Raw genomic sequence first — 21,303 nt, forward strand, 5'->3', positions numbered from 1 at the left:
AAAGATTCTAAGGGGAGTAGGAGGCAACCGTGGCTGACAAGAGAAGTTAGGGATAGAATAAAACTAAAAGAAAAGATGTATAACACAGCAAAGAGTAGCCGGAAGCCAGAGGATTGGGAAACTTTCATAGGACAACAGAAGGAAACAAAACGGGCAATACGGGCTGAAAAGATGAAGTACGAAGGGTAGCTGGCCAGAAATATAAAGAAAGACAGTAAAAGCTTCTTTAGATGTGTTAAGGGAATAAGAGTAGCAAAGTCAAATGTGGGTCCCTCGAAGGTAGACACGGGTGAAATTATTATGGGCAACAAGGAAATGGCAGAAGAGTTGAATAGGTACTTCGGATCTGTCTTCACTAACGGAGACGCAAACAATCTGCCAGATGTACTGGAGGACAGAGGATCTAAGGGGGTAGAGGAACTGAAAGAATTTTTCATTAGGCGAGAATTAATATTGGGTAGGCTAATGGGACTGAAGGATGATAAATCCCCTGGACCTGATAGTCTGCATCCAGGGTCCTCAGGGAGGTGGCTCTTGAAATAGTGGATGCATTGGTGATCATTTTTCAACGTTCAATAGATTTAGCATCAGTTCCTGTGGATTGGAGGATAGCTAATGTTATCCCACTTTTCAAGAAAAGAGCGAGAGAGAAAACGGGGAATTACAGACCAGTTAGCCTGACCGGTGGTGGGAAAGATGCTGGAGTCAATTATTAAAGAGGTAATAATGGAGCATTTGGATAGCAGTAAAATGATTAGTCCAAGTCAACATGGATTTATGAAAGTGAAATCATGCTTGACTAATCTTCTGGAATTTTTTGAGGATGTGACAAGTAAAATGGACGAAGGGGTGCCAGTGGAAGAAGTGTATCTAGCCTTTCAGAAAGCCTTTGATAAGGTCCCACACGGGAGACTGGTGACTAACATTAGAGCACATGGTATTGGGGGTAGGGTGTTGACATGGATAGAAAATTGGTTGGCAGACCGGAAGCAAAGAGTAGGAGTGAACGGGTCCTTTTCAGAATGACAGGCAGTGAGTGGCGAGTGGAGTGCCGCAAGGCGCGGTGTTGGGGCCGCAACTGTTTACCATATGTATTAATGATTTGGAAGAGGGAATTATGAGCAACACTAGCAAGTTTGCAGATGACACAAAGCTGGGTGGCAGTGTGAACTGTGAAGAGGATGTTAGGAGGTTGCAGGGTGACCTGGACAGGTTGAGTGAGTGGGCAGATGCAATATAATATAGATAAATGTGAGGTTATCCACTTAATAAGGGGGCAGATTATTATCTCAATGGGGTTAGGTTAAGCAAGGAGGAGGTACAGCGAGACCTGGATGTCCTTGTACACCGGTCACTGGAAGTTGGCGTGCAGGTACAGCATGCAGTGAAGAAAGCTAATGGAATGTTGGCCTTCATAACAAGAGGATTTCAGTATAGGAGTAAAGAGGTTCTTCTGCAGTTGTATAGGGCTCTGGTGAGACCACATCTGGAGCATTGTGTACAGTTTTGATCTCCTAATTTCAGGAAGGACGTCCTTGTGATTGAAGCAGTGCAGCATAATTTCATAAGATTGATCCCTGGGATGGCGGGACTGTCATATGAGGAAGGAATGAAAAGACTAGACTTGTATTCACTGGAGTTTAGAAGGATGAGGGGAGATCTTATAGAAACATGTAAAATTATAAAATTATTGGACAAGCTAGTTGCTGGAAAAATGTTCCAAATGTTGGGAGATATTCACTGGAGTTCAGAAGGATGAGGAGGGAATCTTATAGAAATCTTATAGAAACATATAAAATTATAAAAGGACTGGACGTTAGATGCAGGAAAACTGCTCCCAATGTTGGGTGAGTCCAGAACCAGGAGCCACAGTCTTAGAATAAAGGGGAGGTCATTTAAGACTGAGGTGAGAAAAAAAATTTTCACCCAGAGAGTTGTGAATTTATGGAATTCCCTGCCACAGAGGGCAGTGGAGGCCAAGTCACTGGATGGATTTAAGAGAGAGTTAGATAGAGCTTTAGGGGCTAGTGGAGTCAAGGGATATGGGGAGAAGGCAGGCACGGGTTATTGATAGGGGACGATCAGCCATGATCACAATGAATGGCGGTGCTGGCTCGAAGGGCTGAATGGCCTCCTTCTGCACCTATATTCTGGGGTTTGGAAAGCAGTCAAAGTATACATTTGGATATGAATCAGCTATGGAATTGGGTGGAGAAATGGCAGATGGAGTTTAATCAGAGCAAGTACGAGGTGTTGCACTTTGGGAGGGTGAATATAATAGGAAAATATAAAATTAATGACAAGACCCTTAACAGCATTGATGTACAGAGGGATCTTGGGGTTCAAGTCCATAACTCCCTGAAAGTTGCAACACAAATAGATGGAGCAGTATATAGTAGACAAGTATATAGTATACTATTAGCAGTGCCGGATTTAGATGAAGAGAGGCCCTAAGCTGTTCCACTTGTGAGGCCCCCAACGACCGAACAGCCATGGCGGCCAAATCTCCCACAATTCAAAGCGAGGGAGAAAGTGCCCAGCGCCGACCAGTTGCCGTTGCAGTGCGCATGCACAGAGCGGCCGATGATGTGCTGGCCGTGGTTGTGCGCATGTGCAAGGCGGCCTGCCATGCCGGCGGATGAGGAGTGAGCGGAGCCCGGCGGCCTGGACACGGATAACGGGGGGAGATGGAGAGAGAGAGATAGAGAGGGGGGCCGCCCAGAGTTGAACGGTAGGTGTTCTGCCTTGGCCAGAGGCCCCCCTAGACCTCGAGGCCCATCAATTTTTTCGGGGGGCCCCCTAGAAAGTGGGGGCCCTGAGCTGAAGCTTGTTTAGCTTATACGTAAATCCGGCACTGACTAATAGGAAACAAGTTATGTAGTATGCTTGCTTTCACATTGGTTGAGATAATGAGTATAAAAACTCAGGAAGGCATAATGCAGCTTTAAAAGATTTTGGGCAGACTGCATTTGGAGTTTTGCGTGCAGTTCTGGTCTCCCCCTTACAGGGAGGATGAGGAGACTGTGGAAAGGGTGCAGGTGCAGAGGTGGTTTCTCAGAATGCTGCCTAGGTTCGAGGGTATTAAATACAAGGAGAGGCTGGACAGACTTGAATTGTTTTCTTTGGAATGCCGAAGGTCGAGGTGTGACCTGACAGAAGTATATAATGTTATGAGAGGCATCTATCAGATAGACAGTCACGCACATTTACCTGGAATTGAAATATAAAATACTAGATAGCATATATTTAAGGCGAGAGGAGAAAAGTTTAAAGCAGAAGTGCAAAGCATGTTTTTTTTTTGTTCTGCGGAAGTTGGTGGGTGCCTGGAATAAACTGCTGGGGGTAGTGGTGGAGGCAGAGAATACACAGAGAATGGGACAATATTTATCTTTTAAATTCTGCTTCATATACTCAGCCTCTTCTCTGGGGACTTCACTCATCCAATAATCAATATAGCAAACCTAGCCAGGAATAACACAAAAGAGTACAAAGACTGTGCACAGTACTGGAGTGAGATCTCACCAAAGCCCTGTACAATCTCAGCAAGGGTTCCATACGTCTGTACAACCCCTTCTTAATTAAAGACAGAATAGAATTTGCCTTCAGAACAGCATGTGGCACCCATATTCCCACTTACTCTGCCTTGTGAATGAGTTCAGTTCTGTCTTTACTTCAATTAGTTTCTCAGCTTAAAAAAATATTCTATTCAACCCATTCTTCTCACCAGAGGCCTAGACAGCAATGTGTAGTGATGTTACAAAACTTACCTTCAGCGGCGCTGCAGTTCTGCCACTGGCTGAGGGGGGGGGGGGGGCGGGATTAAAATGCCGTTTTCTCCTGCCTGTCGGAGGCGAATTTCCTCGGTCTGCCAACTGCTGCAGAACAATCAACCGGACTTCCGTTCTTGGAAGTTTAAAAAAAAAAAATCGCTGGACAATGCAATTGCTAGAGTAAAATAAAAAGCTACTTCTATTGCCCTCAAGGCCTACAACGGGACGGATCTCAAGTAAGGGACAAAACATAATGTAAGTCGTATATTTTACATATAAACTTGCTTCTTAGGATGACTTTAATCCAAATTTAATTGGCAAAAATGTGATTTTGGTCCCATATGAACCGGCAGTGTTTTTCCTGCCAATATGGGGTTCCAATTCACCGCAACCACAACGTTCCAATCGATCGCGTTCCTCAAAAACCCACTTGCAAGATGATTTAAATGCCCATTAATTTACAGGAATTAAACGTTAAATTCCTTCCATTTGGCCTATAAATTCATGACAATGAGATTTGAAAATCATGTTATATTGTGAATTCTTGTGTGAATGTTATTTGGACAGGCTATTTAAAAATGTTAACCTTTTCTTAAGAAATGGATAGATGTTTAGATCCAGTAATTGAATTTTGTAATTAGCTACAATTAGGTAACAAACTAATTATATGCTTTAATTTCAGGTCATCCAAGTAAGATTGTTTCATATTTGTTTCAGAATCTATAATAACTGAACATTTCAATCAGTTCTCATAATTTTTAAGAAAGTTATGGGCTTTTGACTGTCCTCGATCACACTTTTGAGTTAAGTCAATGGAAAAGCAATAGGGAACAAGATGCTAATTTCCGAGTATGAAAATGGCCATAACTTTTTAAATACTGAAGATATGAAAGTGAATTAGGTGTCAAATTAAACTTATTTTTATGCTTTATCTGATAGGATAAATTACAGACTTGATTTTTAAAATCTCAAAATTTTGTAACATTGCTACAATGTGTGCTCATTTTAGCCTCATTGTGCGATGTGCCAAAGACAATTTCAAAGTTGACTTGTTGCTCTAAACTCCAGCACCATATGAGAACAAAAGCATCTGCTGACAAAGGGAAGTTTAAAATTATGGCTGCTCAGCGGTGACCCGGATATTCAGATTAATGTAGACAGAGTGTTATTCTTAATTTAAGGGACACAGACAGCAGTGCAATCAAATCAAATCTAACAACATCAGGAAGTGGGTGATGCAATAGTTTGCAAAATATTCTTTCTATGTTTCTAAGCTAGGTTATATACAGTTCAATTTGATGGAAGGAAATCTCTTTCAGTCGGTTGTTGATAGTCTAAAGTAAAATAAATTTTGGAAGTCTGCAGTACTCTTGCTCGTCGTCAATTGTGTTCAATGCAAAACAGGACTATGGTTCATTAAATATCAAAGAGTTTTATATTGTGCAGCACAATGGATACTGATTCAGGAAAGGGAAAAACTAAGCAGGACAGCAGGGGTGATCACTTATGCAGAATTGAAAATGATGGCAGATTATTGATGCAGATATAGTGCTTACAGCAATCACTATCTTGACATCATTGACCTAAAAGGTTAATTTGTTGTTTTTGGAGGGGTTTATTTTCCTTGCACATACTGACTGTAGGGCCTAGTGTTCTCAACATGTTCAGAACTTACTGAGGATTTCTAGCATCAGTAGTCTTTTGGTTTTGCATTAAAATCCCCCTTTATCAGGATGAGTACAGAAAAATTATTTCACCAAATTTTACAGGCTAGAACTTTGGTGAAGATCTTCCTGCTTAGGGTCACACACCATGAAAACAGGCCCTTCAGCCCAACTTGCCCATGCTGACCAAGATGGGCATCTACCATCTATCAGTCCCACCTGCCTGAGTTTGGCCCATATCCTATCTAATGTGTCTGTCCAAATATATTTTAAATGTTATAGTACCTGCCTCAACAACCTCCTCTGGCAAATGGTTCCTCTGTATAAAAAACAGTTGCCTTTCAGGTTCCTATTAAATCTTCCCCCTCTCATCTTAAACCTATGTCCTCTGGTTCTTGATTCCCCTGGTAGAAGGGAGCAGCTTCAAGAAGATTCCTGCCTTATTCATTCTGTTGTCAGTGGAGCCGCGTCACAAAGGTTCATTCCCATGGAGCCATTATGAGAGCTATAGGTTTTCACATCACAACACGTCTTTATTCTCAAATCTTAGGCAGATCCAGGGTGTCCCTGGGTTAGAGCAGGATTCAGTTTCTGTGAACCTTTTGAAATCATAGTGATACAATGTGGAAACAGGCCTTTCGACCCAACTTGCCCACACCAGCCAACAGGTCCCAGCTCTACTAGTCCCACCTGCGTGCGTTTGGTCCATATCCTTCCAAACCTGTCCTATCCATGTTCCTGTCTAACTGCTTCTTAAATGTTGGGATAGTCCCAGCCTCAACTACATTTGCTGGTAGCTTGTTCCATACATCCACCACCCTCTGTGTGAAAAAGTTACCCCTCAGATTCCTATTTTGTCCCTTTCACCTTAAACCTATGTCCCCTTATCGTCGATTCACCTACTCTGGGCAAGAGACTGTGCATCTACCCAATCTATTCCTCTCATTATTTTATACACCTCTATAAGATTGCCCCTCATCCTCCTGCACTCCAGGGAATAGAGTCCCAGCCTACTCAACCTCTTCCTATACCTCAGACCCTCTCGGCCTTTCAACATCCTCGTAAATCTTTTCTGTATCCTTTTGAGCTTGAAATCCGAACTATTCACAAGTCAGCTGGGAACCAAAGGATGCCTGCAGCCCTGTCAGTAGCCAGCCAATCGATCCCAGATGCTGTTTCGATTATACAGGCAGTACATTTGAACATTTGTAGGCTGGGGAGGATCCATTTCCACTCATTTCCACTCTGGTAAGTTCAACTAATGCTTTCACAGACAGACAAGTTATTTGATACTTCCCATTTCTAGAACTATGACTTGTCAACTTTCTTATATACTGCCCTGATCCACCAAATAACACATTCTGTCAACTGAAGCTAATGCCACCATTATACAAATTTTCCCATCTTCTTCCCTTTAAATTTTAGAAGGTACTGGTTTTTAGTTTAGATTTATTATTGTCACAGGTGTAGTGAAATCTTTGTTTAGTTTAGTTTAGTTTCAAGATACAGCATGGAAACAGGCCCTTGGGCCCACACCGACCAGCAATCCTGCACATTATCCGACACACTCTAGGGACAATTTACACTTGTGCCAAGCCAATTTACCTACACCTTTATGACCATATAACCATATAACAATTACAGCACGGAAACGGGCCATCTCGGCCCTTCTAGTCCGTGCCGAACACTTACTCTCATCTAGTCCCATCTACCTGCACTCAGACCATAACCCTCCATTCCTTTCCTGTCCACATAACTATCCAATTTATTCTTAAATGATAAAATCAAACCTGCCTCCACCACTTCCACTGGAAGCTCATTCCACACAGCTACCACTCTCTGAGTAAAGAAGTTCCCCCTCATGTTACCCCTAAACGTTTGTCCCTTAATTCTCAAATCATGTCCTCTTGTTTGAATCTTCCCTACTCTCAATGTAAAAGGCTTATCCACGTCAACTCTGTCTATTCCTCTCATCATTTTAAAGACCTCTATCAAGTTCCCCCCTTAACCTTCTGCGCGCCAAAGAATAAAGGCCTATCTTGTTCAACCTTTCTCTGTAACTTAGTTGCTGAAACCCAGGCAACAATCTAGTAAATCTCCTCTGTACTCTCTCTATTTTGTTGACATCTTTCCTTTAATTTGGCAACCAAAATTGTACACCATATTCCAGAATTGGCCTCACCAATGCCTTGTACAATTTTAACATTACATCCCAACTTCTATACTCAATGCTCTGATTTATAAAGGCCAGCACACCAAAAGCTGTCTTTGGAGTGTGGGAAGAAACAGAAGATCTCAGAGAAAACCCACATGGTCACGGGGATAACATACAAACTCCATAAAGACAGCACCCTTAGTCGGGATTGAACCCGGTTCTCCGGTGCTGCAAGTGCTGTAAAGCAGCAACTGTATCGCTGCATTAACTTGCCACCCTTGATGCCTGCTGTTGATCTGTTTGCATTCGATGCTGCATTTTTAGCAGGCATTGGAGACATGCCAAATTTCCTCGATCTTCAAAAGGAAACAGAGGCTTTGGTGTGCCTTCTTGACAGCCACCACAATGCGGTTAGCCCACAACAGGTCGTTAGTAATATTAATGCCAAGGAATTCGATGATCTCAACCACTTCCCCTTGGCACCATTGACGCTGAATGGGCATGTGCTCCACCCCTTCCTGATGAATAGCTCCTTCATCATGTTGACATTGAGGGAGAGGTTATGTTCTGCCACCATGTGAATATCTCCTTCCTCTACACTGTCTCCCCATTGCTTGTGTTCCAGCCCACCACTGTGGTATCATTAGAAAATTTGCACATGGAGTTGGAGCCAAATTTGGTCGCACAATTGTGAGTGCATAGGGAGTATAGTAGGGGACTGAGAACACATCTTTGTGGGCACTGGTATTTAGAATCCTTGTGGGGAAAGTGTTGTAACTAACCTCACTGATTGTGGTCTGTGGGTCAAAGTTCCTCTTCAGTTTCATGGGATCATTCTCCAATCTCCTTTCATATGTTCCCGTACTACTATCCAGGCCCCAAATACAGGTGAAGGAGTGCTTTGCTTGTATTTCTTCTAAGCCCCTGTGCCGCATTCAGTGCTCATGATATTGTTTGCACTACACAACGGAGATCAGAGGCCATTTGGGTGACTGCTGTGTAGAGTTTTGTTTAGTCCATGAGTGTGACTCTAAATTTCCAATTGCTCACCACTTTTACTCTCCGTCACATCCCACTTCTAACATTGAGACACTAGAAACTGCACGTGCTGATATCTTGAGCAAAAAACAACGTGCTGGAGGTAATCGGGAAATCAGGCAGCATCTGTGGAGGGAATGCACAGGAGATGCTTTGGTTTGGGACCACTCTTCAGACTGATGGAGTAGAGCTGCAAGCGGTGGAATAAAGAGAAATGTGGGTGGAGCAAAGCCTAGCAAGTGATAGGTGGATACAGGCAAAGAGAGGTAATTGGCAGATAGATGGAGTAAGTGGAAGAGGTAAAAAGATGACAAAAAAATGTCAGATTAGGAAAGAAAAGGAGTGGTGAAAGGTAAAGCCGATGGGTGTGAAGCGGGTGTAAGGGGATGGGGGGGGGGGGGGGGGGGGGGGGGTGGCAGGGAAAGAGAGGAGGTCAAAAGAGAAATATAGGAGTTAGGGATGGGAGATGATTGTATGCAGGAGAGGAAATGAACAGGGTGACTAGGGTTGTGGAAGATGGTGGGTGAACTACCTGCGTATGGGTGTGGGGGGTGGTAGGGTGTTTTTTCCCCTTGAAATTGGAGAATTCAATATTCATACTGTTGGGTTGTAAACCACCCAAGTGGAATATGAGGTGCTGCTCCTCCAGTTTGTGTCTGGCCTCACTCTGGCAATGGAGGAGACCCAAGCCAGAAAGGTCGTTATTGGAACAGAAAGGGAGTTAAAATATTAGCAAACAGGAGTTAGCAAGCATTGGCTGACAGCGAGCACGTGTTTGGCAAAATTATCACTTTATCTCACCAATGTACAGGATTGGTTTGGATTGTTCGGGAGCACCAAATACAGTAGACAAGGCTAGAGGAGATGCATATGAACCTCTGATTCACCCGGAAGGGCTGCTGGGTTCCTTGGATGAAAGTGAGAGAGGAATTGTTGGGACAGGTGCTATAACTGCTGTGATTGCAGATGAAAGTTCACGAGGAGGGAGCGGTTTGGGTGGAAAGGGATGAGCAAACCCAGGAGTTTCAGAGAGAGTGTCTTTACAGAATCAGAAAATGATGGGGATGGGAAGATGTGATTGGGACTGCAGATTCTGGAACCTTGAGCAGAATACAAAGTACTGTAATAACTCAGCAGGTCAGGTAGCCTCTCTGAAGGACATGGATAGGCAACATTTCAGGTAGTGGGGGATCTGGCCGGTGGTGCGATCAGGCTGAAGATGGCAGAAATGTTGAAGAATGGTGTGTTGGATGTGGAGGCTAGTGGGTTGAAAGGTGAAGACTAGGGGTGCTCCATCCATGTTCCATCTGCGGAGAGGGGGAGCATGAACCGCAATTCAGGCCACAGTGGAGACACAAGCGAGGGCTCGATCGACTAAAGCAGGGATGAACCCACATTCACTGAAGAAAGAGCACATCTTGGATGCCCTAGATTGGAAAGCTTCATTGTGGGAGACAGGAAAATTGAGAGAAAGGGATGGCATCTTTGCAAGAAGGAGGTGGCAAGAGGAGGTGTCGTCAAGATAATTGTGGGAGTTAATGGGTGTGTAGATGATGACCACATCATGGTTGTAGAGAGGTTGTGGAAGAGAGAGATGACCAGAGCCAAACCAAGTGAATTTGAGGACAGGGTGGACGTTAGTAATAAAGTTGATGAAACGAGTTCTACACGGTTGCAAGAGGTAGCCCCGATTTTGTTGTTGATGTAGCAAAGAAAGGGTTGGGAGATGTTGCCTGGGTATATTTGGAACAAGGAGTGTTCAATATAACCAATATAAAGAAAGGCATAGCTGGGGCCCATACGAGTGGTTCTTCTTCTTCTTTTCGTGTCTTTGAAGCTGGTTGGTTATATGACAGTTTCCCATTCCCTTACACAGTCCTTTGCGTTTTTATTGAACACTGCAAGATCCTTTGGGCTGCACTGGTTGGGTAGTAGGGGGCAGACAAGGCAGTGCTGCATTGTATGGTCCTCTTCTCCACATTCACAGGTGGTTTGGCCAGTTTCATAGCCCCATCTGGCCATGGCAGCTTTTTGATCGCCCTGTTCCTGTTCTCAGGCGGTTGAGCGTCTTCCACTTTTGATCTGAGCCCTGTTCCTGAGAAGGAGGGTTCTCATGCGGTTGAGCGTCCTCAAGCCTTTTTGTCCACTGGATTCCCCACATGGGTGAAAGTTTTCTGAGCCCGGAGCCGGGGGGCATTCCGTAAAGGAGGGATACCCATGTCAGTGGTGGCCTTAGAGGGGGGTCGTCACATCCTCAAGCAGGTTGTTTTTTGGTGGGCTTCATAGTGATTGGAGTCTGGGTCTAGTTTCTTGGCATGGGATGATCTCTCCCAAAACAGGACACGCTATTAGGGAGTAGCACAGGGCCAGAGCTAGATAGACATAGAAACATGAAATTGAGAAAGCATTCGGCCCTTCGAGCCTGCACCGCCATTGGGCATGGGGATCATCCAACTCAGTACACGTCCCGTAGAGGAGGTTGCGTCCCCATCACTAGTGGCCTTGGTCATCTCTACTAGGCTGGCGACTTCCCGTCTCACATCGGCAGGGGAAATGCCACTCGAGGAGGTGCAGGTTTGTTTATGTTGGTGGGCTTTCAAGCAGCCAGTGATTGAGCGGCAGGTGTTATTTCAACGCTTGGGTCTAGTTTCTCGCCATAACATCGGGAAGATGAGCCTCTCAACCCCCAAATTTTGTAAGTTTCTACAAGATCCCCTCTCAATCTCCTAAATTCTAGAGAGTATAAACCAAGTCTATCCAGTCTTTCTTCATCTTAATCTTAGATCTTAATGTGTGTGCTGTGGCTCCCCATTTGGAGTTGGTCAGCTTCCGGAGGATGTTATTTCGGGAGTTAACTTTCAGTTTGGTGTTTTTGACGTGTTCCTTATAGGAGAGAGTGCGATCCAGTGTTACACCGAGGTAGACAGGGTTGGTGCAGTGCTCAAGAGGTGTTCCAGACCATGTGATGTTAAGGGGTCTGTTTGCTTCCCGATTCCTGAGATGGAACGAGCAGGGTTTGCGTGTAGGTGGTTGCTCTCGTAGTAGAGGTGTAGCTCATCTAGGGCTGAGGTGAGATTCGCTTCTACAGCTTCAAACATACTCTCTTGGGATGTTACACAGAGGTTGTCGGCGTAGATGAACCGCTCAGATGAACACTTTGAAGCCAAGCCGAAAGCCAAAAGACAAATGCGAGTGGTTATGATGACACTATTGACTTGAAGAAAGTGAAAGGAGTCAAAGGAGAAGTTGCTATGGTTGTGGACAAGTTCCATCAGGCACAAGAGAGTGTTTGTCGAGGAAAACTGATTGGGTCTCTGTTCAAGGAGGAACCAGAGGGCCCGTGGTCTTCCTGATGGGGAATGGAGGTATTAAGGACGTTCCTGATAAAAATCCGGTGCTGGGGGCCTAGAAATTGACAATTATTCAAGTGGTAAAGAGCATGTGAGGTGGCTTGGATGCAGGTGAAAAGCGACTGAGCAAGTGGCACAAGATAGGATCAAGGTATTACCCCAAATCCACAAGCAAGACATCCTTATTGACTCATTATTTCTGGCACATTCAAATAATTTCTTGTCCCAGAAGGTCATCTTCCAATAAGGTTACCTCCATTTATTTATCTCACCAAATACTGCTCAACCTACTGAATGGTTCCATCATTCTCTTTTATTTCTAGCATCTGCAGTGTTTAATATATCCATGATTCAGTATTCTTCCATCACCTTGTTCTCGATCATCTCCTTCTATTTAAATGTATTTGTATAGATCGGTTATGATTAAAAAGCCTTCATCACCTTCTCACTTGCACCACCATGAAATGCACTGTTTAAATTCTATTGGCCTTCACCTGATCACAGTGTTAATTAACAGTTCCCTCTTAATTCCACCACTTTCCCCTCCATCTGTGATTTCTAACTATTGCACAATGCTGATAAAATATCAGCCTGAAAGGTTGACGTTGCCCCTTTTCACAACGTTACTCTGACCTGCTGAGAGTTTCTAACATTTTCTTAATATTGGTACAAACAATGCAGCCTAATTTAGTGCAAATTAATCCAAAACTTAGTTGACTTAAGTTTAAGGCCAGTTCCGAAACACATTCTCATGGAGTTTACCTCCCGCCTGCAGCTGTGCAAAGCCGTTCTCAGAGGCTTGGAGACACAAGAGACTGCAAATTCATGTCTGCCGATTTCCTCCAGCAGGTTTTTTTAAACCTTCTGTGAGGCTTTCTCACATTCTCATTCTGATGAAGGGTTTTCCGCCTGAGACACGGGAACTATTTATTTTTCATCAGACACTGCCTGTGTGCCCACCATTTTATTTTGATTTCGGATATCCAACGGTGGCTTTGCTTTTTGATTTTTTTTAAAACTAGTTCTCTCGCCATCAATCTCAGCAAACTTCAGTTCCCTCCCGAGCATTATTGTTTAATTTTGCTTCCAGACTCTTCTGAGTGCAGCTCATCTTATCCTAAGCCAAACAATGACTCAACAGCCATCAATGCCTCTTAGACCTGCAGAGCTCCTATTTCTCACATAATTACACTCTTTATGGATGCTGCAAGAAAGAGAATCGTCATTTGAAAGTTGAAAAGATTACAGAGTTAGAAAAAGAAAACAGCGAGATAAACTATTTCTCTGCAATATAAACAGGAAATGACTGCATCTGGCACCAATGTGCTGAGTGAGTTGAGGGTGAAGCGCTGATATAAAGCACAATATTTTCAACTCTAGGTTTTTGGTTACCTAACAATTTTAAATATTTATGGAGTTTAGTTTTATGATGCATTACTGCATCCCATTAAGAAATACAGCAAGAAACACTGCTGAATGCACAGCATTAACATTTATATGCTGCAACGATCACCAAACTAATTATTGACCAGTTAAAAGAGCAATGTTTAGTGGCTTCCAGACTGACTTTCCCTCCTTTTCTTTGAAATAAATGATGACCATTTTATATAATGCAGTAACCTTGCTAGGAAGACGACAGCGATAACTGCTTGGGTCAATAACACTGTGTAATATAATGTTTCCTGCCTTGTACTTGGTGTAGTTAGAGTACTGGCTGTCAATAGCAAAATTGTGTATTACCAATAATTTTTAGGAATGGTCACACTCAAGGCAGGTTACAAGATGAGATGGAAAGCTTAGCTGAAGAAATGGGTTCAAAAACAATTTTCAAGTGACAAGGAGGAAATGCAAAGATATCAGAACAAGAGCTCCAAAGAGCAAGATGAATACCAACTATCTGCAAAAATGGGTTGAAGGGAGCCCAAAACACAAAGGGAAAAGAAATTCACAATGGAAATGCTCGTAATAATTAGTTTAGTTCAGAGATACAGCATAGAAACAGGCCCTTTGTCCCAGCGCGTCCATGCTGACCATAGATATCTCATACACACAGAATGTTGGAGTAACTCAGTGGGTCAGGCAGCATCTCTGGAGTTATAGTTATAGAATGATACAGTGTGGAAACAAGTCCTTTGGCCAACTTGCCCACACTGGCCAACATGTCCCAGAAAAACTCATCCCTCCTGCCAGCATTTGGTCCATATCCCTCCAAACCTGTCCTATCCATGTACCTGTCTAACTGCTTCTTAAATGTTGGGATAGTCCCTTCCTGAACTACCTTGTCTAGCAGCCTGTTCCATACATCCACTAACCTGTGTGTGAAAAAGTTACCCCCAAGATTCCTATTAAATATTTTTTCCTTCACCTTAAACCCATGTCCTCTGGTTTTCGATTCAATATTTACCAGATTCACCAGAGAAAAGGAATAGTTGATGTTTCGGGTGGAGACCCTTCTTCATACCCATAACATCATCTATTCCTTTTCTTAGCTTGGAGGCTTGTTGTGGAATGCAATTTTTCAATTAGCAGCCTGTGATTTGTGGAATGTCACAGGGTTCATGCTGGATCCACTGTTGTTTGTTATCTCCATTAACTATTTGGATGGCAAGTTAATATTGGTGGTAAATTAGTAGATAACACCAACATTGGTGATATAGTGGACAGTGAGGAAGGCTATCTAAGTTTACAAAAAGATTCAGATCAGTTGGGAAGAAATGGTCATTGGAATTTAATTCTGACAAGTGAGGCATTGCACTTTGGTGTGTCAAACCAGGACAAGGCTTGCACAGTAAATGGTAGAGCCCTCGAGAGTTTTTGCAGAGCAGAGAAATCAAGGTGCATAGGTGCTTCTTTAAAGTGAAATTCAGGTTGAAAGTGTGGTGAAGAAGCCCTTTAGCATGATTGCCTTCATTAGGAAGGGTAATGAGTACAAAAATTGGGACATCAACTGTACAAATCATTGGTAAGACCACTCTCAGGATACTTGTAATCAAAATTTCACTGTACCTTAATTGGTTCAAGTTCAAGTTCAAGTGAGTTTATTGTCATGTGTCCCTGATAGGACAATGACATTCTTGCTTTGCTTCAGCACACAGAACATAGTAGGTATTGGTACATGTGATAATTAAATTGAATCTTGAATCTAGTTCCAGTTGGCCAGCTTTAGGAAGGATGACAGTGTTGGAAATGGTACAGAAGAGATTTACCGAGATGTTGCTTAAGGCCATGGGGTTGAGTTGTAGGGAGTGGTTGGATAGCCTGGGACTTTTTTGTTTGGAGCATAGGAGGTTGAGGGGTGACCATATTGAGGTGTACAAGATCATGAAAGGTGTACAAGATCATGAGGGCATGGATAAAGTGAACGCTCACTGTCCTGTTCACACAGTGGCAGATTCTAAGACTAGAGGGCACAGGTTTAAGCTAAACACAGCGCTGCAGTAACTCAGTGGGCGTCAGTATCTGTGGAACAATAGATAGATGACATTTTGGGTCAGTACTCTTCTTAGTGAATAGGCCTAAGGTGAGAGGGGAGAGATTTAATGGGGAATTCAGGGACAATATTTTCACTCAGGATAGTCTATATCTAGAATGCGCTGTCAGAAGAAGCTTTAGAATCAGATACAATTACAACATCTAAAGGATATTTGGATAGGACATGAATATTAAGAGACATCGAAGATAACTTTGCGAAATAGGGGAGATGACAAAATGGGACGACATTTATGAAATGTAGTTTTAGAAAAGATTGGTGCAAGTAAGGCTTCAATGAATGATAAACAAATGTCAATCTTCCTATATAAATACTTTGTAATTTTTCATTTCACAACAACGACAAAATAGCAGCAGCATATAAAAGCCTCAAAAGAGGCATGGGGAGGAAGTTAGTGAATTTAATGTGTATGTAAATATTAATGGGAAATATATTGGGACTCAACAAATGGCATGGACCCGATGATAAAAAGAATCATTAGTAATTGGCGTAATATTAGTTAGACTTTTCTAAACTCTTTAGATTCAGAAATTGGCTGTTCATTGAATATTTTAACAAGAATATAATGAGCAGATCAAAGCAAACTAACATGGATTTGTGGAAGGAAGGATTAGTTGGCAAATCGTGTTGATTTTTTTGAAGTTGCCATTAGAATGTCAATTTAAATGGGAAAAGGGGATGTACAACTTCCTTGTACATCAGTCTATGAAAGTAAGCATGCAGGTACAACAGGCAGTGAAGAAAGAGAATGGCATGTTGGCCTTGATAACAAGAGGAATCGAATATAGGAGCAAAGAGGTCCTTCTGTAGTTGTACAGAGCCCTAGTGAGACCACACCTGGAGTATTGTGTGCAGTTTTGGTCCCCTAATTTGAGGAAGGACATTCTTGCTATTGAGGGAGTGCAGCGTAGGTTTACAAGGTTAATTCCTAGGATGGCAAGACTGTCATATGCTGAGAGAATGGAGCAGCTGGGCTTGTACACTCTGAAGTTTAGAAAGATGAGGGGAAATCTCATTGAAACATATAAGATTGTTAAGGGTTTAGACAGGCTAGAGGCAGGAAACATGTTCCCGATGTTGGGGGAGTCCAGAACCAGGGACCACAGTTTAAGAATAAGGAGTAAGCCATTTAGAACGGAGACGAGGAAACACTTTTTCTCACAGAGAGTGGTGAGTCTGTGGAATTCTCTGCCTCAGAGGGCGGTGGAGGCAGGTTCTCTGGATGCTTTCAAGAGAGAACTAGATAAGGCTCTTAAAAATAGTGGAGTCAGGGGATATGGGGAGAAGGCAGGAACGGGGTACTGATTTGGGATGATCAGCCATGATCACATTGAATGGCGGTGTTGGCTCGAAGGGCCGAATGGCCTACTCCTGCACCTGCTGTCTATTGTCTAGTGTCTAAATGTGTTAACGTGGATTTCTCTATTAAGGCATTGGAAGATATTTATTCAGGTTTGACATTAAAGATTATCTAATAAATAAGCGAACATTGCATTGGAGATAAATATAGATCCTCAGTTGATGGTTGGTTAAGAACTAGAAAGTCGAGTATCAGCAAATTTGGCAGAGTATTGTGCTGGATCGTTACTTTGCAGCACAACATGCAATAATTTGGATGAAGGAATAGTGTACATCCAGGTTTCCAAATTACGCCAACTTTGGAGAACAGTTATGTAGATGTGAGTTACAAAATCACATGGTTACTAGACATTGATGTCAATTCAATCAAATGTCAAGAAAAAACAAAACTACAGATTCTGTACTGTGCAAGTTACTGTGCCGCGGGCAGCGGGCAGTGGCAGCGGCGACCCGACCTCGGAGTGGGCAGAGGCAGCGGCGACCCGACCTCGTAGGATCGGCCGCGGGCCCGGTGGACTCGGCCGCGGGCCCAGTGGACGATATCGTCGGGAACTCACAGGTTGGTGACCTGTTCTCCGGAGCTCCCACGACAACAGCTGCGTCCTCTGGACTGGAGGGTGGCTTCGACCACCCCGGGCCGCGGAGTTGAACCGGTCCGTTCGCGGAGCTTGGATTCAGCCGCGGAACTGACATTACTTACCATCACCCGGCGGGGTCACAACATCCGAAGCCTGGATCGCCTCGGCGCAGAGGGAGAATAAGAAGGGAAGAGACAAAGACTTAAGACTTTTGCCTTCCATCACAGTGAGGAGTATTCAACTCACTGTGGTGGATGTTAATTTCAGATTCAGATTCAGATTCAATTTTAATTGTCATTGTCAGTGTACAGTACAGAGACAACGAAATGCATTTAGCATCTCCCTGGAAGAGCGACATAGCAAATGATTTGAATAAATAATAATAAGTGTCCGGGGGGGGTGGTGATTGGCAGTCACTGAGGTACGTTGTTGAGTAGAGTGACAGCCGCCGGCTGTCAATTTTTGTCATCGATCCGCCGGCTGTCAAAATTTGTGTTTATTGTGTGTTTTTGTCATTTTTTTTACTATATGTATGTCTGCAAGGCAACGAAATTTCGTTCAGACCGCAAGGTCTGAATGACAATAAAGGCTACTTTGACTTTGACTTTGTTATACCATTGTGCAGTGTCAACTTACACCCAGTAAGCAAGTTCTGTGAAAGATACTGCAACGAATCAGCAGTTTTATTTATTTCCTGATATTTGTTTCAATTCACATCAATGTCCCCTAACCATGTGATTTTGTAACTTCCAACTCCCATCTACATAACTGTTCTCCAAAGTTAGCATAATTGTGAAAAATAACAACATAAGGAAGTATAAAATAGCCCACTTTGGATCGAAGAAATAGTAAAATTCTGTAAGTGGGAAGAAAATTAAAATAACAAGAATAAATGGATTTTATTGTCCATTTGTATGAATCATTAAAGATTGCTACACACTGATGAATAATACATCCAAATGGAATGTTGCCATTAATCTCAAGGAGACTGGAATACATAGGCATCAAAGTTATGCTTCAGCTGCACTGTCTTGGATAGTTTCCACCTGGCACATTGCTTCAATTCTGGGCACTGAAAGTCAGGAAAGATATAGTGACCTTAGAAAGGTGACACTGCAGATTTGCCAATAGGCAATGAAATAAACTGCATTTTGTTTTAATTTTTTTGTGGTGCTAATGGTGGTTACAATTTTATTGCAGTAAATTTAAATTGAAAGTCGAAATGCATTTTACTCCATTTCCTCCTCCAACTTACATAGGTTTCCTTGCAGGTAGACAAAAATGCTGGAGAAACTCAGCGGGTGGGGCAGCATCTATGGAGCGAAGGAAATATGCAACGTTTCGGATCTAGACCCTTCTTCAGACATTTGACATTAAATCAGGCTTGATATTAAAGATAATTACATAAATAAGAGAACATTGAATTGGAGATAAATATAGATCCTCAGTAGATGGTTGGTTAAGAACTAGAAAGCAGTGTATCAGCAAACGTCTCAACCCGAAACGTTGCCTATTTCCTTCGCTCCAAAGATGCTGCCTCACCCACTGAGTTTCTCCAGCATTTTTGTCTACTTTCGATTTTCCAGCATCTGCAGTTCCTTCTTAAACAATAGCTTTCCTTGCAGGTTTCCCTCCAAGTTATTCAATATTCTAATATGGAAGTATAGAAACACAGAAACATAGAAATTAGGTGCAGGAGTAGGCCATTCGGCCCTTCGAGCCTGCACCGCCATTCAATATGATCATGGCTGATCATCCAACTCAGTATCCCGTACCTGCTTTCTCTCCATACCCCCTGATCCCCTTAGCCACAAGGGCCACATCTAACTCCCTCTTAAATATAGCCAATGAACTGGCCTCAACTACCCTCTGTTGCAGAGAGTTCCAGAGATTCACCACTCTCTGTGTGAAAAAAGTTCTTCTCATCTCGGTTTTAAAGGATTTCCCCCTTATCCTTAAGCTGTGACCCCTTGTCCTGGACTTCCCTAACATCGGGGACAATCTTCCTGCATCTAGCCTGTCCAACCCCTTAAGAATTTTGTAAGTTTCTATAAGATCCCCTCTCAATCTCCTAAATTCTAGAGAGTATAAACCAAGTCTATCCAGTCTTTCTTCATAAGACAGTCCTGACATCCCAGGAATCAGTCTGGTGAACCGTCTCTGCACTACCTCTATGGCAATAATGTCCTTCCTCAGATTTGGAGACCAAAACTGTACGCAATACTCCAGGTGTGGTCTCACCAAGACCCTGTACAACTGCAGTAGAACCTCCCTGCTCCTATACTCAAATCCTTTTGCAATGAAAGCTAACATACCATTCGCTTTCTTTACTGCCTGCTGCACCTGCATGCCTACCTTCAATGACTGGTGTACCATGACACCCAGGTCTCGCTGCATCTCCCCCTTTCCCAATCGGCCACCATTTAGATAATAGTCTGCTTTCCCGTTTTTGCCACCAAAATGGATAACCTCACATTTATTACTGGACCTTCATAGTCGCTGTCCAAACCTTGAGAAACAGTAGGAGTATCTTCACCAGGAAAACTACAACAGGTCAAGATAACAGCTCGCCACCACTTCAGAAGGCGTTTTGATATGGGCATTAAATGCTGCCCTTGCCAAGGATACCAAGATGTCAGAAAGTGAATAAATAAAATACCATTATGTCCATGGTTATATTGTTGCCAAAAATGTTGTTATATTCTTACTGAATATGTGAATTCTTCAATACATTTTAAAGATATATCTTTATGTTTTACATCAATGAATTTTGATGATCAGCAAGTGTGATGGGCAGCAATGAAAGGCAAACTGAAGGTTTTCAAAAAGAAGCATCAATAATAGATCTTAAAACATACCTTGGAACTGCTGACCCAGCATCTTCCTGGTGATTAACAGTCCATCTTTTTTGGATCCCCCTCCTGCTAGTGTCTCATTCAGAGCCTTAGCATAGAGCAAAATTCCATCATAAAAACAACCAGCAATAAAATTGACCTGAAAAATAAAAATGGAAAATGTCGTTTTAGCTACACCTTCAGATAAGATATAAATTAGTGAATTAAAAGTTAGTTTAGTTTAGTTGAGAGATAGTGTGGGGAAACAGGTCGTGTCCATGCTGACAAGCGATCCACAAATACCAACACTATCCTACATACACACATGGGACAATTTACAATTTTACCAAGCCAATTAGGCTAAAAGCTTTTACATCTTTGGAGTGTGGGAGGAAACCAGAGCTCCCTGAGCAACCCCACACGTCAGAGAGAGAAAGTACAAACTTCATACATCGAGCATCCATGGTCAGGATCGAACCCGGGTCACGCTGTAAGGCAGCAACTCTACTGCTGCGCCACCGTGCCGCACAAATAGACGTTATTATTTTTTTTTGGTGGGGGAGGGGGAAGCAATATTTTACGATTCATGTTATATCATAAATGACTAAATGAGTTGGAACTGTATTCTTTGCAGAATTATCTTATTGAAACATGCAAGATCCCAAGGGGGCACGACAGTGTAGACTTTGAGATGTTTCTATTGTTGAGACATATTCCGACAAGGGGATATAATTACAACATAATGGGGTGGTCATTTCAAGCCAAGGTGAACAGTAATTTATTCTCACAGAGGGTGGTCAATTTCAAAGAGACAGACAGCATGGAAACAGGCCCTGTGGTCCAACTTCCCCAAACCGACCACAGCCTGGATAGCGTGGATGTAGAGAGGATGTTTTCACTGGTGGGAGACTCTAGGACCAGAGGGAATATCCTTAGAATAAAACGACGTAACTTTAGAAAGCAGATGAGGAGGGATTCCTTTAGTTAGGTGGTGGTGAATCTGTGAAATTCACTGCCGCAGTCGGCTGTGGAGGCCACGCCATTGGGTTTCCATTGAGTATTTTA

At 42.9% G+C, this 21,303-nt stretch overlaps 1 protein-coding gene across 2 annotated transcripts in view; it reads right to left on the reverse strand.

Annotated features, from left to right (window-relative positions):
* The window catches only part of npr2 (natriuretic peptide receptor 2), a 162,058-nt gene that overhangs the window by 113,190 nt on the left and 27,565 nt on the right, over window positions 1-21,303 (reverse strand). For both annotated transcript variants that reach the window (XM_055633193.1, XM_055633183.1), the window contains one exon: window positions 20,263-20,398. In XM_055633193.1, the coding sequence (XP_055489168.1) occupies window positions 20,263-20,398 (136 nt within the window). The remainder of the gene's footprint in view (window positions 1-20,262; window positions 20,399-21,303) is intronic.

This window comes from Leucoraja erinacea, chromosome 1, assembly GCF_028641065.1.
Source record: "Leucoraja erinacea ecotype New England chromosome 1, Leri_hhj_1, whole genome shotgun sequence".
In the NCBI taxonomy this organism is placed as follows: Eukaryota; Metazoa; Chordata; class Chondrichthyes; order Rajiformes; family Rajidae; genus Leucoraja; species Leucoraja erinaceus.